This window comes from Microcaecilia unicolor, chromosome 2 (genome assembly GCF_901765095.1).
Source record: "Microcaecilia unicolor chromosome 2, aMicUni1.1, whole genome shotgun sequence".
In the NCBI taxonomy this organism is placed as follows: domain Eukaryota; kingdom Metazoa; phylum Chordata; class Amphibia; order Gymnophiona; family Siphonopidae; genus Microcaecilia; species Microcaecilia unicolor.
The window spans coordinates 516846658-516862444 of record NC_044032.1 but is presented as its reverse complement, the minus strand read 5'-3'; the positions used below and the strand labels follow the sequence as shown (position 1 = coordinate 516862444).

General features: G+C 40.6%; 1 protein-coding gene across 1 annotated transcript in view; it reads right to left on the bottom strand.

Annotated features, from left to right (window-relative positions):
* Window positions 1–15787, bottom strand: part of SLIT2 (slit guidance ligand 2) — an 809356-nt gene that overhangs the window by 70107 nt on the left and 723462 nt on the right. Inside the window, exon 29 of the mRNA XM_030191232.1 lies at window positions 4070–4163. Within this exon, the coding sequence (XP_030047092.1) occupies window positions 4070–4163 (94 nt within the window). The remainder of the gene's footprint in view (window positions 1–4069; window positions 4164–15787) is intronic.

Genomic DNA, 15787 nt, shown 5'->3' with positions numbered 1-15787 from the left:
GACAAAGTTGATGGGGGCGTGTCAGAGGTGTGGCGAAGGCGGAACTGGGGCGTGGTTATCTGCCGAACAGAGATGGGCGCATTTCACCGATAATGGGAAAAAAGTATGCGTTTTTAGCTAGAATTTAGGACACTTTTCCTGGACCCTGTTTTTTCACGAATAAGGCCCCCAAAAGTGCCCTAAATGACCAGATGACCACTGGAGGGAATCGGGGATGACCTCCCCTGACTCCCCCAGTGGTCACTAACCCCCTCCCACCACAAAAAATGAAGTTTCTCAACTTTTTATTTTCACCCTCAAATGTCATACCCAGCTCCCTGACAGCAGTATGCAGGTCACTGGAGGAGTTGTTAGGGGGTGCAGTGGACTTCAGGCAGGTGGACCCAGGCCCATCCCCCCTACCTGTTACAATTGTGCTGCTTAATGCTTATTAGTCGTCCAACCCCCCCAAACCCACTGTACCCACATGTAGGTGCCCCCCTTCACCCCTTAGGGCTATAGTAATGGTGTAGACTTGTGGGCAGTGGGTTTTGAGGGGGATTTGGGGGGCTCAACACACAAGGGAAGGGTGCTATGCACCTGGGAGCTCTTTTACCTGTTTTTTTGTTTTTGTAAAAGTGCCCCCTAGGATGCCTGGTTGGTGTCCTGGCATGTGAGGGGGACCAGTGCACTACGAATCCTGGCCCCTCCCACGAACAAATGCCTTGGATTTATTCGTTTTTGAGCTGGGCGCTTTCATTTTCCATTATCGCTGAAAAACAAAAACGCCCAGCTCACACATTGTTGAATAAAACATGGGCGTCTATTTTTTTCGAAAATACGGTTCGGTCCGCCCCTTCACGGACCCGTTCTTGGAGATAAACGCCCATGGAGATAGGCGTTTTCGTTCAATTATGCCCCTCCATGTAGGTGTCATCGTGGTCAATACGCTGAAATATTCTGCCCAGTGTATGGTGGTGGCCAAAAAAGCAAACAGAATGCTAGGAATATTATAATGCCTCTGTATCACTCCCTGGTATGACCATACCTAGAGTAATCCCTGGGATTCTATATATCGCTCCAAGATTTCTGCATGGAAATCAAAGCGTATTCCACAACAATGCACATAACTTAATTAGTTAACAAGCTAATTAGCACTGATAATTGGATGTTAAAACAATCAATTATCAGCAATTATCAGCAATAATTGACATTAATTAGAATTTACATGCACTACTAAGTGTATTCTGCAACATGGTGTGCATAAGTTCTTAGTTGAAAAGTGGGCATTGTTATGGGTGTGGAATGGGCATTTCTAAAATCTATACGTGTTGTTATAGAATATACCTACTCTACACCTAATTTTGGCATCAGGATTTACATCAGGTTTTACTTGGCACAGTTGACTGTGACTAAATGTAGTCACATGGACAAGCGCTCAGTGTATTCTGTCTACCACGTGGAAATTTATGCTTATTCTATTAAATTTAGGCATACTTTAGAGAATAAACCTAAGTATCTTTTTTTTTGCGCCATATATAGAATCTAGCCCATTGTGTGCAATTTTGGTCGCTGTCTTTTTGAAAAGATATAGCAGAATTAGAAAAGTTTCAAAGAAGGGTGACTAAAATGATTAATGGGATGAAACTCCTCTTATATAAGGAAAGGCTTAAGAGGTTAGGACTCTTCAGCTTGGAAGAGAGACGGCTGAGTGGGGGATATGATAGAGGAAGTACCCTGTTCCGGGGCAGAAGGAGGGGGCTGCTGCAGCAAACGAGAGAATTTAGGGAGCATAACGAACTGGGAGCAGACAGGCGCACGCTGCGGCACACCCCCAGCGGCGTGCACCCGGGGTGGACTGCCCCCACCGCCCCCTGGACCGCCCCCACCCCTTGGTACGCCACTGATTAAAACCAAGGATTGAATTAGCAGTCTAGAGAGGTCAAGAGAGAAATATGATCTGATTCTCCTCAGCAGATCTGAAGGATTTTTTCACTACTGAGGAAACCTGAGGCTCGAACATGAGGTGACTGTCAATTAATACACCCAGAGGCATATTTTCAAAGCACTGGGAGGCTAAGTTCCATAGGTTTCTATGGAACTTTGGGAGGCTAAGTGCTTTGAAAATAAGCCTCCCAGTACCCTAAGCGTAGAGTCTAGCGGGTACGCACATTGTCAGTAGTAAAATTATTATATGTGGTACAGTCAAAGGGGTTGGTTACTACGTTTAGTCTTATCTCTATTTAACTTAAACTTAAATTCAGAAGCCCAGGAGTCCAACAAATCCAGATCAAGTCTAATCTTAGGCACAATTTCTGGAAGACGTGTCTTGAAAAGGATATAGATTGTGACATCGTCCGCATATTTAAAAGTGCAGAACCCTCCTGCCTCTAGCCTTTCACCTAATGGAGCCATTATAACATTGAATAGGACTGGAGAAAGTGGTGAGCCCTGTGGCACCCCACAGTCAGGAAACCAGGAAGGTGAGAGAGAACCTGACAACTTCAGCTGATATGATCTAGATTTTAGAAAACTGTGAAACTATTGGTGGACCTTCCCACACGATACAAACTGATCCAACAGGCCTAAAAGAAATTCATGATCAATGAAGTGAAAGGCACTTGACATATCAAATTGCATCACTAAAAACTTAAAGCTTAGACTGACTGCTGTCCTAAAATCAGAAATTAAGGCAGTCTCGGTGCTATAACAAGTCCTATAGCCTGACTGGGATTTATGCAAGAGGGAGAAAGAGGAAAGGTGATTGATAAGCTCAGTACCGACTATTCCCTCCATTACCTTAGTCAACCATGGGATAGAAGTGATAGGCCTATAATTTGTAACGTCTCTCAATGAAGCCGAGGTGCTCTTAGGGATTGGGGTAAGTATTATGGAACCTTTCCTTTATGTTCTTATGTGTGCATTGTTGTAAGTAGCACATAAAACAATAGTATATCTCTCATGTCCATTCATGGATGTTTCCAGCAAGCAATAAAGAATACCAGCCCAGAGAAGTCCTGATTCTGAGTAAAATGCAGGGGGTGGAGGTGCAGAATGGATCTGCATGGGTTAGTATAGACCTAGTTTCCATCTTAAGATTCCACTCTATTTTTGCTTTTCATCTGAATACAGTGAGAATCTGTTCACCAACTCTATTCCCCTTCATACAAAACAATCTAAATACCATCATGTTCCAACTTCCAAAGACACTCCAAAGTGGCAGATTAAATTATCACGTTAGGAGCTTACAAATAAATTATTCAAATGTGGTTCTTATTGCAGTCGTTATCACTGATTCTGATCCCAGCACAACCAAGTACAATAATGAAGCAGGTGCTTATTTCAGGCTATTTAAACCAGCATGCAGTCTAATCTCTTAATCCATCGAGAACTCTTTTTAAGTATATAGACTAATTGATGCTAAATAATAAGGACTTTGTTTAATTAGAGACTGTGTTTTCTGAAGGGACAATTCCTTGCTTTCCTGTGTTTTCCTTTTTTTTTTCTCCAGCATTCCTCACTGGCAGTCAAGCTTTTAATTATAATACAGGGGATGACAAAGTTCCTTGTATTCTAAACACTATTTATAGAAGGAAGTGTGGTTAGTGCATCAGGAGTTTGGAACACAAACTGAAGGCTTGCCTTTTCTACGACATTCAACAGCTCCCTCTATCTTATTATGCCTCAGTATCACTCTACCAAACTCTAATTCAGCAGAAGTATGAATAGCACTACCCCTTCTGCCCTGCCCCTTTGAAAGTGTTAATGCAATTCCGATATCCAGAACCAAGCTAGCAGCAGAGTCAGCCACAGAGGTTGCCCTGCGTGTTTTTCTGAAGCATGAAATAGTAATGAATCGGTCAATCCAAATTATTATTACTGGAGCCCCAGAAACGCTGACACTATCAGGAAGATTCTCTCTATGCATATATATTAGCGCAGAAGTTGCTCAACAGAGCATGACCATCCTGCAACATAAATTTGTTTTAGGGCAAAAATATCTCAAGGGTCAGTAGAGCTCATCATGACTGAGTAAAACAATGGGACGGGAGCAGCTGACACAAAATATTTTTGAGACGCCTCTTCTTACTTGTAACCCTTGGGCATGAGGATGCATTTTGAGTCGTGCTGGCAGGGGTTCAGCTCTTGGGCACAGAAATCTAGTTTCTCCTCGCACAGCTCACCTGGAATACAAAATGTAAAGCCATTTAGCAGGGAAGGTCTCAAAGTACTGAAAACAATTAGACTTGGCAGCAAACAGTGCCCTTTTGCTATAGATACTATATAGATCAAAGTTGCCTCATAATATTGTCAAGCATTATAGTTCCAAATGTTGCCATCTTTGTTCTTGTTTTGTTTTGTATGTAGGGTGTGTTTTATGGGAAAGTGGAAGTTGGTTCAGCAGTTTCCTCTTGCTCCTTTGGGATTCCAGCTCACATTGAGCCAGTCACTACTAGGCAAGGGTACCAGGAATTTTCTTTCACAATTCACCAGAGATTTTATCCCTCATTTCATATCCTATTCCTATTAATAATTTTGCATTGGATTACTAAGAGTATAGCAGTACTATACAGATTTATAGAAGAAAAAGTCCTTGCCATGTGGAAATTACATTCTATAGAAGACCAAAGTCAAAGAAGAAAGAATATCCTCCTCCTTTGAATGCATACAGCTATGTCAGTGAGAGTTCTTAGGAAAATCCAGCTAAAATGGATCCTAGCTCTGGTTATTTACTTACTTAACTATAGTTAATATTCTGTTTCCCATAAATAAAACATCGAAGCAGAGTACAAAAAAAAACCAAACTGAACAATTCATTCCCCACCTCCCAAGAATCCCATAACCCTCCCCCCCGAAAAAGAACAAAAAACCACTCCTTCTCTTCATGACACAACATAACATAGTGTTTAAAAAAGCAATGTCTTTTCATCATTTTTTAAAAATGTAAATATGTTTCATCCATACTCTCAGGGGGCAATACATTCCAAAGATACAACCCAAACAACTAAAAGTTGTCTTCCTAGTATATGACTATCTAATCGTATCCACAAATGGAAGGGCAGGAAATTCTGACCACTAGGCCACAACGATCACAGAGACTCATAAAATGACAACAAACTTGCATGAGAACCTGTGTGATCCATCTGAAAACCCTTAGAAACCAACTAGATAATTATAAAACGAATGTGCAATTCTATCAGAAATAATGTAAACAAAACAAAATAGGTGTCAATGAATCATATCTCTGTACTACAACAATCAACTTTGCTGCTGTATTTTGTAGTAATTGAAGACATTTAAGATGCACCTGAGAGGTTCTGTAATCTGAAATACTGCAAAATTGAAGCTTTGGAAGGACCAAGGCCTATTTTAGCATCTGAAAACAACCAACAGAAAAATAAGCCCGAACATACTCGAGTTCAATTTGGCTAACAGTAAATAAACAACAGACAATGTTTATAGAGCTATAAACAAAATATTAAATATAGACCATTGATGGCCAGTTGCAATCTAAGATACTCCATCAATGGACCTCTCAATGAGGAGAGTTTTCAGTCTTTTGTGAAATACCAAGTAATCAGGCTGACCCTTGATTGCCATTGGAAGTGAATTCCACCACTTATCATTCTGATATCTAAAGTAAGCAGAGTGAACTGACTTATAATGCAGTCTCTTGCAATCTGGAAGATGAAGTCTACAACTGCTGCAAATGGACAAAAGTTCCCCAAATGTGTGGCACCATTGATAAACCTGAATATAAGACCACCCTTACACTACAAACTCCCTCCTTATGGGTAAGTACTATCCCTCCTATTTAAAGCAGATATGATAACTCCACCTCATGCCTACTAAGCCACAAACTTCAATCTTATAAGAAGGTCTAATTCTCACCTAGACAAAATTCTACTGCCCGTAAACAGGCAGTCACCCTGCCTACCACCTGATCTTGGTCTTCCCCAATTCTTGTCAATGCTGTACATCATCTGCATATAAACAGCCAATTAAGCTGAATAATATATACCAAAGGTGATAAATAAATATTAAACAATAACAGGGAAACAATCAAACTCTGGGAAACACCCCTCATCAAATAAAATGTCTGAACAAATGCCTCTCCACTTGACATAATACTCTCTATCCTGAAAAATATGATGTAAACCATTGCCAAAACCTTACCAATCTCTCATAACCTCTGCAATAAATGAACAGGATTTACAATATTACAAGGAGAAGACAAGACAACAGAACTAGTGACATCCTCACAATAATCAGCCCACAACCAAACTGTATCCAACAAACTCACCAACACCATTTCTTTCTCAAATCCCACACTAAACCCCAACTGCCAGAGCATAAGGTTCCTTTCTTTTCTAAAAGATCAACAACCCAATGATAACACAATTTCTTGATTACCTTTCCCAACCACAGGAGGTTAGACACTAGATGATAGCAGAACTCATTTTCGAAAGAGAAAAATGTCCAAAAAGTGGCATAAATCTACATTTGGATGTTTTTCTCACAAAAACGGCCAAATTGGTATTTTCAAAACTAATTTTTAGATGTTTTTCTATGAAGTCCGTCAGAAGTGCATTCAAATCACAAGGGGTGTGTGTTAAGGGTGGGATATGGGTGTTCCTAACATGTGGACGTTTTTCAGCCATAATGGAACAAAACAAAACCGTCCAAGACTAAAACGTTTTGAGCTAGACCTGTTTTTATAACTAGACAAGTTTTTATAACTAATAAGGCACAAAAAGGTACTCTAAATGGCCAGATAGCCATTGGAGGGAATCAGGGGTGACCTCCCCTTACTCCCCCAATGGTTGCTAACCCCCTTCCACCCCCCCCCAAAATATGATTTAAAACATTACTTGTCAGCCTCTATGCCAGTCTCAGATATATACTCAGGTCCATTACAACAGCATGCAGGTCCCTGGAGTAGTCTAGTGGTGGATGCAGTGCACTGCAGATAGGTGGACCCAGGCCCATACCTCCCCCTACCTGTTACACTTGTGGAGGAAATTGTGAGCCCTCCAAAACTCACCAGAAACCCACTGCACCCACATATAGGTGCCCCCTTCACACATAAGGGCTATGGTAGTGATGTTCAGTTGGGGGTAGTAGGTTTTGGGTGTGTTTTAGGGAGATCAGCAGACAAAATAAGGGAGCTATGGTGAGATGTGCACCTGGGTGCATTTTATAAAGTCCATTTCAGTCCCCCCTAAGGTGCCCTGTCTGGGGACCAGTCTACTAAAATGCTGGCTCCTCCTACATCCCAATGGTTTGATTTTGTGCGTTTTGTACTTGGATGTTTTTTTGTTTGAAAATGGACCAAAATACAAAATGTCCAAATCACAAAACCTTGCTAGAAATAGTATTTTCGAAAAAAAAAAATTATTTTTTGAAAATGACCTTGTTTCCTATTCAGATTTTGCAAAACGTCCAAAGTCAGACTTAGACATCATATCGAAAATGCCCCTTAGGAAGATCCTGCCCTAAGATCCAAGCTTCAGAAATGGGAAAACTTCTTCCTTCCTTAAAGTAGCTGGGAAAACTCCACTCTGCAATGTCTCATTAACAACTCCAGCACCAAATAATCACCCAACACCTTAGTAATCTTTGCTGGATCTAACCCACAAGTAGAAAAGGACATATGTTGCAATGCGTTCCGTAACTTGAAAGGCATTACTGGTCCAACAAATCTATAACATCCCCATACTCTAAACACTTCACCTCTCCCAAATCCTGAAACTCCTCCAGCCAATCTTCAACTACCTTCAACTCACCCTCCATTCCAATTTTTTCCACTTCATGATGGAAATAATCAGCAATATCACTAAAAATCAACACCCTACCCCCAAGTGTACACCACTACCATAGCCCTTACGGGTGAAGGGAGGCACCTATATATTGGTACAGAGAGTTTCTGGTGGGGTTTGGAGGGCTTGCTGTTTCCTCCACAAATGTAACAGGTAGGGGAGGTATGGGCCTGGGTCCACCTGTCTGAAGTGCACTGCACCCACTAAAACTGCTTCAGGGACCTGCATGCGCTGTCATGGACCTGAGTATAACATCTGAGGCTGGCAATAAATATTTTTAATGATGTTTTTTGAGGATGGGAGGAGGTTAGTGACCACTAGAGGAGTAAGGGGAGGTCATCCCCGATTCCCTCCGGTGGTCATCTGGTCATTTTGGGCACCTTTTTGTGCCTTATTCACAATAAAAACAGGTCCAAATGAAAACGTCCAAGTTTTAGTCTTGGATGTTTCTGCTTTTTTCCATTATGGCTCAAAGATATCCAAGTCTTAGGAATGCCCAAGTCCTGCCTTCACCAGACCTCTGATATGCCCCTCTCAGATTTGGACGTCCTTGCGACGGACTCTCGCTAGAGATGTCCAAAATCAGGTTTCGATTATACCGATTTGGACGTCTCTGAGAGATGGACGTCCAAATGCCGATTTATGTCAGAAGATGGACGTCCATCTCTTTTGAAAATGAGCCTGATAGTGAGCACAGGGAGTACTCTATATACTTCCTTCTTAGAAAAAATGTCCTTTTTTTTTTTCATTTTCCATAGTTCACATTTATATCAGGTCTTCAGGAATATGATCAGCAACAGATCACCAAGACAAATTTGTACATTTCTTACCGTACTGGAGCATTGGCTCAACAATGCAATCATGTCTTACTGTACCTATATATACATGGCTTAGATAACTTATGAGCTTGCAGGCAGTATATAAGAAATTAAAATAAATATCTTTCAAGACACACCCATGTTCTGGTTCACATCTGATATTGCTTAGGAAAGAGCACACTTCTTCCCCATTTACTGAAGGAAGGAAGATCAGAATTTCTCCTTTCTAAGATGTAATATATTTATTTATTTATTTATTTATTTGTTTGTTTGTTTGTTGCATTTGTATCCCACATTATCCCACCTATTTGCAGGCTCAATGTGGCTTGCATAGACTTGTTATGGCATAGCCATTCCAGGCTAACAGATACAATTGGTGATACAGAAAGAAGAATGATGAGAAAAAAGGTCTAAGTAGATATTATAGAGAGATGACTATCAAATCTGCTAAAAGGCAATTTAGTTATAATCAGCAATTTGCAACAATTGTGTGGGGTTTTTTTTTTATTTACAGAATTGTCACCTGTAGCATTTTCAGTTACAATGGCAGAGGGATCGCCTGCAGGCAGAACTCTACATGTTACAAGGGTTGTTGTAAAACTTTCTGCCAAAAGCAAAATGTGCAAAAATGGGAGAACTCCAATTTGTAAACTTGCTGTCAAACACACTACATCTCATCTTAATTTGTCTTTTCCAGCTCTTGTGGCACACACATAAGAACATAATAATTGCCATACTGGGTCAAATCAAAGGTCCATCAAACCCAATACTCTATTTCTAATAGTAGCTAATCCAGGTCACAAATACCTGAGTGGATTCCAAAAAGTACATAGGGGTCGATATTCAAAGTGATTTAACAAGCCAGAAACAGCTCTTGACCAGTTAAATCATCTGTTTAGGGCTAACTGCTAATTTTCATAACCACTTTACCAGTCAGTGCTGAACTGAAAACCAGCTATTTTCAGGGCGTTCCAGGAGCGGAGTTGGCACTAAACCAGCCAGGTTAACCGCATAAATAGGACCACATAAAAGTCAATCCTATCTTCAGGTGGCAACCCATAGCCGGTTAAGTGCTAAACATCGCACTTATGTCTTAGCTGGCTCCAAAAACCAGGAAATTCAATGTCAGTGCCCAGACATGACCCAACTGAATTTCTGGGTTTAATGCCAGCGGCAGTCAGCAAAACAGTGATCACCACCGGCTGAATATCAGGCCCATAATTTCCATGCTAAAACTCCAGGTCAATAACAAAATAGGGACTTTTCATCTATGAATATGTCCAACCCTTTTTTTTAAAATGCAGCTACATTAACTACTTTTACGAAACCATCTGGCACTGAGTTCCAGAGCTTAACTATGCATTGAGTGAAAAAGTATTTTCACCTATTTGTTATAAATATATTGCTTTATAAATAATTGGCGGGTCCCTAGCCTTTACACCTTTGATTCGTGTCTACCTGCTCTATCATATCTCCCCTCAGCCATATCTTCTCCAAGCTGAAGAGATTCAACCTTTTTAACCTTTTTCTCATATAAGAGTTGTTCATCCCCTTTATCGTTTTAGGTGCCCTCCTCTGTACTTATATCCATTTTCTATTATACTGCACTCTACTTCAATGAGATTCATGTACTACCTATGGATTCTATATTCAAATGCATGTATTCTGTAAGCTTTAAGAAATAACTCAATAACAGTTTCTAAATTTCCTGAGCTGAAAAGTGCATCATTTGATGTCCAGCCTAAAATTATCCATTTAAAATGAACAGGTGGATGTGTGGCAGGGGTTAGCAAGATAACAGTAATATTTAATGCTTCTTTTGTGCCGGTATGCAACGGTATGGCGCACAGGCACCTTTTTTCCCCTGGGCCGGCTCAGCTCCCCGACAGTCCTGCTTTCTGTTTCTGCCACCCCACGTTTAAATCTTTTATTTTTTACCTGAAGTCGCAGCACCGGGGGCAGCATTAGTGAAAGCAGCAGGCTCGCCTCCCTTCCCTCAGTGTCCCGCCTTCCTCTGATGTAGTTTCCTATTTCCACAAGGGCAGGACACTCAGTGAGAGGGAAGGGAAGGCTGGAGGAGGTGAGCCTGCTGCTTTCACTAATGCCGCCAGTCGCACTGCGACTTCAGGTAAAAAAATAAAATATTTAAATGTGAAATGGCAGGAACAGAAAGCAGGGCTGTCGGGGAGCTGAGGGTGGGCAGGTGGGCCTGGGGTTGGAACTGGAACTCGACAGGGGCTGAAAAGGGGGGCACTTGAAGGCTGGGGCGAGTCACTGGACATGGATGGGAGGGGAGGATAAAGGGCAAAGGAGAATCGCTGGACATGATTGGGAGAGGAGGGCAGATGACAATTGCTGGACATGGAGGGGAGGGCAGGGGAGAGAGCAGAGTTGCTGGATATGGATGGATGGAGAGCAGGGCAGGAAAAATGCTGAACATAGATGGAGGAGAGGGAAGACAGGAAGGAGATGCACATGGATGGAGGGGAGGGGAGAGAGGAGAAATGCTAGACATGGATGGAGGGGAGGGAAGACAGAGGAGATGCACATGGATTTAGGGGAGAGAGGAGAAATTCTGGACATGGAAGGAGGGGAGGAGGGAGAGTTGAAATGCTGGATATGGATAGAGGGGAGGGAAGAGAGAGGAAGTGAGATGAACATGGATGGAGGGGGGAGAGAGAAATGCTGGACATGGATGGAAAGAGGAAGGAGTTGCATACTGACGAGATGAGAGACAGGGAAAAGAGGAGAAAAATTGCACATGGATGGATAAAATAGGCAAACGCTGGATCCACTCTATGCCTCCTCTAGTCAAGTCCGCGGAGGACCCAGCTTTTACCTATGGATGTATGGCAAGAAGAATGGAGGAAAGTAAAGAAATAAATGGAAAGGAAGCCCTGGAAATGGAGTTAAGGGAACAAATAGAGAGCAGCAGAATCAAAGACTGGGACCAACATGATCAGAAAAACAAAGTCACCAGACAACAAATGTAGAAAAAATCATTTTATGTTCATGTTAGTGTTTGTACTATGTCCAATTTGAGAATTTATATCTGCTGTCTTATTTTGCACTGGGTATACTGGAGCTGTAACAGCTTACAGATATTATTTATAATGAAAAAAAATCATGTTATTTTTTCTCCTATACTGGTATAGTATTTTCAATGATACTGCTTATATGCGCCATGGCTGGTATAAGGGATATGGCTACTGTGGGTGTGGTTACCACAGGGGTGCAGCCACAGATGGTGACCCCGCCCATAATGAGTACCGGTACCTTTTTTCCTACAAAAGAAGAAATGGCAATATTCAGCCGCTAAAATTATCCGAATGTGTCACAGATATAGAAGACCTAAACTATTCAAATTATTTATTATTGGGCTTTATAAGTTGTTTTATGAAGAGATAACACCCAAGGTGGTGTACAGAAGGTACAGCTTGACATAAAACTTACAATTTTGTTATCAGCAAACAATAGCAAAATAACCAAATGTAAGTATAAACAGAATCAATGAGGTAAACTTGGTTACCTTCCTATTGCTAGAATTCAGCTTGCTAACATGAAACAGTATCAGAAATCTAAACATTAACAACATTCATAAAGCAGAAATATGATAAATGTCAGCAGAGTACAAATGATACCATAATAGGGAGCATGGAAGAACATTCCTATAACACACGTATGATACATTGACTCCACAGTACAAAGAAACACCTTAACAAGCATGCATTAAAACACTCAAACAACACAGATATAATGCTAACACTATTCATAAAATATAGTGAAACATATGAATATAATTGTTGCTTTACTAGGTCAGACCAAGGGTTCATCTAGTCCAGTATCCTCTTTCCAACAGTGGCTAGTCCAGGACACAACTACCTGGCAGAATGGCAAAAAGTACTAAGATTCCATGCTACTTAACTGCAGGGATAAGCAGTGGCTTCCCCCAGGTATAACTTAATAACACTTTATAACTTTTCCTCCAGAGATTTCTACAAACTTTTTAACCCAGCTACATTAACCGCTTTTACCACTTGCCCTGGCAATGAGTTTCAGAGCTTAACTATAAGCTGAGGAAAAAAATATTTTGCTCCTATTTGTTTTAGGGGGAAGTTATCAATGTGGGCTACCTTTAAGATGTGTTTTTTTACTGCCAACCTCAGTAATTAGCAACTAGGTCTCATTGCATAAAATGAGACCTGTGTTGCACGAACTAGTAGTAAAATAACAAGTCTTAACTGTAGCCCACATTGATAACTATGAGGTCCTTTTACAAAGGTGCGCTAGCATTTTTAGTGTGCAATAAACAGTAGAGATGCTCATAGAAATATATAGGCGTCTCTAACGTTTAGCGTGTGTTTACTTTTAGTGCACGCTAAAAATGCTAGCGCACCTTTGTAAAAGGACCTCTTAGCCCCGTAACATCTTTAACTGGTTCTATTCAGTGGCATTGACTTATTCGGATATCTTTATAAATACAGAACATGTTTACACATAGCCAAATACACATTCAGATATTTTTAACTGGCTATAATCCAGTTGAATACCTGTCTCTAAGGAAGCAATTTTGTAAACTTTTTTTTTTTTGCATGTAAACTCTATGGTATGCATGTAAATAAAAAAACTTTGTATAAAAATTACCCCGTACTTCAAATACATGTGGTGACCAGAGGGATTAGTTATGCAAAGAAAGGTGTTCAAGTAAGAAGTTTGGGAGGATCATGGGTGGAGTCCTAAAGAATGTGCACAGGTGATAAAACATTCACCTGCATGCATAGTTTAGCCATGTACATTTATACCAGCTTCCAAACTGGTGTACATGTATGAAATACCCACAGTAAAATCAAGTCATGGAATATTCCCACCTGGTGATTCCTTCTGATATAGCAGTGAAATAGTCAGGAAAATCCATGAGGAATTGATTTTACTGGTTTTGCACACTTGAAACAAGGTGAGGCATTGGTGATGAGAGATTGCAGAGATTGTTTATCACACCATTTAAGAGCTGGGATGAAATTGAGATAAGTACTTGCGCTATATTATCGATGAGTGAAGTTGCAAGATTGTACCTTACAGGGAACACTGATGTGCTGTGATGGTTTCTTTCCTGATCTCACGTTGCCATGTGAGGTAAAGGTTGTCTGAGCATATTCATACAATTCTAATAATTTGGATTTTTAATTATAACATTTATTATTAGTACAATCTGTGTCATTAGTATTATTAGTACATGAATGGAGCCACATTATAGCAACAATTTCAGTTGTTTTTGTGATGCTATTTTGTAAAGACACATTGGATTCTATAGATGGTGCTCAAATTTTGGGGCTGGAAAAAAAATCAATGGTATGCACAATTCTATAAAGGGTGCACATCCTTTATAGAATCATGCCTAATGTACACCTGCTGAGACCTGGTGTAAATGCCGGTGCCCAAGTTAGAATATAGGGCAATATTCTGTAAAAATGCGTATAACTTTTTGGAACATCCCTGATACCCTCAAGCCCCTCTCATGGCCATGCCTACTTCTGAGTCACATGCTATAAGAGTTAGATGTTATGCCTTAGAGAATAGAATGCAGCTAGATGTGGAATCAAATTTTAATGAGTGCCAATTAACTTCAATAATTGGTTGTTAGTGCCCAATTATTTCCAATAATTGGCTTGTTAGCCAAATTATTTGCATGCACATTTTGGGAGTGTGCCCAAATTTTGGCAAGCAATTCTAGACCCCATATATAGAATCCTGGGGATTGGTGCTTATGTGTCTTATAAAACAAAAAAAAAAAGGCTCAAACTACATGCCTCCTTGGCCTCACAACCTAGGCAATCTCTTATAAAATTTCTCTTACTGGTCCTGTGGAGGGTAACAAATGAAACAGTACAGATGTTGGAATAAACACTGTTCCCTCTAAGCTGAGTGGAGTATCCTCCAACTGTACTGCTGCCAGTAAGGGGCAGTGCTTCAATACTGTGTGTTCAATTACCAGGGACGGACAGGTTCCCTGAAATCCTGCAGAGCTTGTCTGTCCTTTACTATTGAAAATGTGATAGTGAAACAGCACCCCCCACAGGACTGTAAGTGGAGGACTCCCGCTCAGCTTAGAGAAGATAGTGGTTGAAAAACCAGTCCTGTAATTTACAGGGAAATATTGTTTTATTCCAAGAACATAAATAAAACTAGATAACAGCATAATATGAACTTTCAAGAAAGCTCTTAAGTTCGTGATATTTTACTAAAGTAGGCCCTAGAGGCATAGTTTATCAACACAGTAAATGCTTGTTATGTGGCCGTTTATATGAAACTCATAATGGTAAAATGGCTGTGTAACACATTATTAAAGCACTCTGAGGGGAACTCAAACTGTAATAGTACTTATACTATATTGGAACAGAGAAAACAAATAGATAAGAACCACTTGGTCCCCACAGTCCAGCCATTTGTGCCTGCTTACTGTGATCTCACAGATTTTACAAGGTATAGACGAATAATCTAGAGCAGCAGACTGAGAACCATGGAAGCCAGGGCCCAAATCCCACAGCTACACCTTGTTATCTTGGGCAAGTCAGCTGCCACTGCCTCAGGTACAAACTTAAGACTGTAAGCCTGCTGAGCCCAGAGAAGTACCTGAATATAACTCAAATAGAGTTACTACTGAAAAGGCATGAGCTAAATTAAAATCCTCCCTTTGGTCTTTTCTCTTGCTTCCCCTGTTTTTAAGATCCTTTTGTGTCTGTGTATGGTTGAATTCTAGCACACTATTAACCCCTGTCTTTAAGTTTGTATGTCTCTTCCAGGTAATCTCACATTCCTTTTCAGCCTCTCTTCTTTCACATTCCTATCCCTTATCCCTCTGGTTTTCATAACATTGCCTTTATAGAATGGCATTTAGTATCAACTTTTTCCAGTGCCGAATTTTGAGCACCATTTATAGAATCCTCCCCTATGCCACTTATGTGCACCATTACAGGACAGCACTTAGGTGCTCTGCTGGCACTTTTGCAGGTATGTTTACACTATTCTATACATTTGAATGTGCAAGGGGTGTGCAAATGAGGGCTCTGAGTTATAGAACTGCCCTCTTAATCAATTTAGCGACAGTAAAAATTCTTTATTCAAATTAATGTGTCAAACTAACCAAAAGATAACCATCCACAAATCAAGAAA